The 3221-nt window shown below is 48.2% G+C and overlaps 1 protein-coding gene across 1 annotated transcript in view; it reads right to left on the reverse strand.

The window, feature by feature from the left end:
• LOC107755318 (uncharacterized) overlaps positions 1 to 2155 on the reverse strand; it is a 3663-nt gene extending 1508 nt beyond the window's left edge. The window contains exons 1-2 of the mRNA XM_016572074.1: positions 1825 to 2155; positions 552 to 662 (exon numbers count right to left, since the gene is read on the reverse strand). Coding sequence (XP_016427560.1) covers positions 552 to 662; positions 1825 to 2136 — 423 coding nt within the window. The 5' untranslated portion in view covers positions 2137 to 2155. The remainder of the gene's footprint in view (positions 1 to 551; positions 663 to 1824) is intronic.
• Between the last annotated feature and the right edge of the window lie 1066 nt (positions 2156 to 3221).

Raw genomic sequence — 3221 nt, forward strand, 5'->3', positions numbered from 1 at the left:
ACGCACACACACACACATTTACATACACACGCACGCACACACACACACACACATACACACACACACACACATACACGCACACACACATTTACATACGCGCACATGCACACGCACACACACATATTTACATACACACACATACACTCACACGCACGCACGTGCACACACACACACACATTTACATACACACACACATACACACACTCACACACACACACACACACACTCACGCACACATACACATACACACATACACACACTCACACACACACACACACACATACACACACACACACACACATGTCTGCCGTCTTTAGACGCCCAGAGCTGTTCTTGAATCGAACCAAAACATTATGAATCGAATCGATTTGCTGTTTGTATTGTTTTTTTTAGCTGAAAAAGTTAACATGACTTGCAGTAGAGCATGCAGCTGCCACCATGGTTTCACAGTAGTGTTCACGCCGATGCAAAGAACTGTGGGTTATTTGTAGCAAGGGATTCCCCTCACGATTGCTCCATATTGCTGTGACAGGAGGTGGTGCTTGTCGTACCTGTGCGTAGGCGGGCTGATGCGCTGTGTTTCCTCTCTCGTCCATCTCAAACAGACCGTCTCCATCCTGCACACCCTCGTTCTTCACCACCACATGCTCGCCACCCAGCACCTGCACACAGTCCTCACGCTCACCAAACGCAGTTCCATTCAAACACCGCCTTTCAAAACCCAAGCACGCTTTACATTGCATTAACAGATAACCTATAATGGGGGAAGGATTAACTATAACTACAATGAGAGGAGACAGAGGTTTAGGGCTAACTAACAAAATCTCATTTTTTCAGTATTCAATTTTAAGAAATTTTGAGCCATCCAAACTTTAAGATCATGTAGGCAAGATGTTAACGAAGAGGGAGGAAAAACAGAGTTGGGCAACTGTGGAAATTAAGACCATGGCGCTAAATCATGAAACGGTGTCCTAACATTTTATCCTACCCATCAGATTGTCCTACCAGGGTTTACTGCGCATGTGCACATCAATATTGCATAACTTTTCTCACACTGAACAACAATAATGACTGTGTTTGCATTACTGTAAGGGTAGGTTTAGGTGTAGATGTTAATAAACCCTAATTTGACAGGTAGCATTTTTCGTTGTCAAATGCTACTGTTGTAAAGGGAGGTAGTAAAATCTGACAGGGTAGCAGTGGCTTGTAAAGAGGATCAGTGTTAACGTTACCTGCAGTCTCAGCGGCTGTCTCTGTTTGCGCGTGTGCGGCGTCTGCCGGTCTCTCTCGGCGTCTCGGTCCGCGTCTCTCTCCTCGTCTTCACTGAAGTGCTCCACCCCACCCACCAGCTCCTCCCCCACACCGCCGTACTCTGCCCCTCCGTCGCGCTCGTTCGCCGGGGCTAACTAACAAAATCTCATTTTTTCAGTATTCAATTTTAAGAAATTTTGAGCCATCCAAACTTTAAGATCATGTAGGCAAGATGTTAACGAAGAGGGAGGAAAAACAGAGTTGGGCAACTGTGGAAATTAAGACCATGGCGCTAAATCATGAAACGGTGTCCTAACATTTTATCCTACCCATCAGATTGTCCTACCAGGGTTTACTGCGCATGTGCACATCAATATTGCATAACTTTTCTCACACTGAACAACAATAATGACTGTGTTTGCATTACTGTAAGGGTAGGTTTAGGTGTAGATGTTAATAAACCCTAATTTGACAGGTAGCATTTTTCGTTGTCAAATGCTACTGTTGTAAAGGGAGGTAGTAAAATCTGACAGGGTAGCAGTGGCTTGTAAAGAGGATCAGTGTTAACGTTACCTGCAGTCTCAGCGGCTGTCTCTGTTTGCGCGTGTGCGGAGTCTGCCGGTCTCTCTCGGCGTCTCGGTCCGCGTCTCTCTCCTCGTCTTCACTGAAGTGCTCCACCCCACCCACCAGCTCGCCCCTCCCCCCGCCGTACTCTGCCCCTCCGTCGCGCTCGTTCGCCGCGATGTTCTCGTTCGCCGTGCTAGCGCAGCGCTCCGCATTCAGCATGTAGCCCATCTCCTGCGAACAGCTGGCGGGCTTCAGCATAGCCCCGCCCCCAGACACGCCAAGCCCCTCCCCTCTGCACATGACCCCGGCCACACCCATCCCATCTCCTCGACAAGGGCCTCCAGCACCGACTGACTGGAGTTATGCAGGTGGATGTAGTGAACGGCCTCCGAACCCGACGCCATGACCCGACCGGATGCCCCGTGACACTGAAAACACAAAGATATATATACAGTTAGGTCCATATATATGTGCACACAGGCACAACTGTTATTATTTTATTTATTAATAATTATTATTATTTCATGAGGAAGTCATGGCCTAATGGTTAGGGAGTCGGACTTGTAACCCGAAGGGTTCGAGTCTCAGGTCCGGCAGGGATTGTAGGTGGGGGGAGTGAATAACCAGCACTCTCTTCCACCCTCAATACCACGACTGTGGAGAGACCCTTGAGCAAGAACCAAACACCTAACTGCTCCCCGGACACCGCAGCAATATGCTGCCCACTGCTCCGGGTGTGTGTGTGTTCACTACTCACTGCTGTGTGTGTGCACTTGGATGGGTTAAATGCAGAGCACATATTCCAAATATGGGAGACCATACTTGGGCACACATCACGTCCTTTCCTTTCCTTTCCTAAAGAATATGGGCTTAAAGTGCACACTCTGAGCTTTAATGTTGAGGGTATTCTTATCACAATTGGAGGAAAGGTTAAGGAATTAAAACAGCTCCTTAATATGTACCTCCCCCCTTATTCAAGGGACCATAAGTAATTGGACAGTAGGGCTGTGATGATAACCGCATTACTGCAGTAATGAGATGCCAACCGCGGTGTTGAGGTCAACTCCGTCATCACCGCACTTTTTCCTTTTTTCCGGTCCCAAAAATAATCTGTGCAGACACTGAAGTCGAAAGGTAGGCTATTTGCAGGAGGAAGCCCTTGATCTGCACTCTGACCGCTTGCCTGGTGGTGGGATAATCAGGCTCGATTAGAGGTCGACCGATTGCATTTTTTAATTAATCTGCATCAGCCGATTGTGCTGCAAATTAGGCCGATTTATAGGCAGGCGCATCTGCGGGCAGCTAAGCGTTGTTGCAGAGCTCCGGAGAATCTCTCTCTGGCTGCGTGAGAGACGGAGCAACTCACACTCTGCAGCCGCCGCTCGTTCACACACAGCTTCAGC

Source organism: Sinocyclocheilus rhinocerous, unplaced genomic scaffold (genome assembly GCF_001515625.1).
Source record: "Sinocyclocheilus rhinocerous isolate Xijiao unplaced genomic scaffold, SAMN03320098_v1.1 scaffold3945, whole genome shotgun sequence".
Lineage (NCBI taxonomy): Eukaryota > Metazoa > Chordata > Actinopteri > Cypriniformes > Cyprinidae > Sinocyclocheilus > Sinocyclocheilus rhinocerous.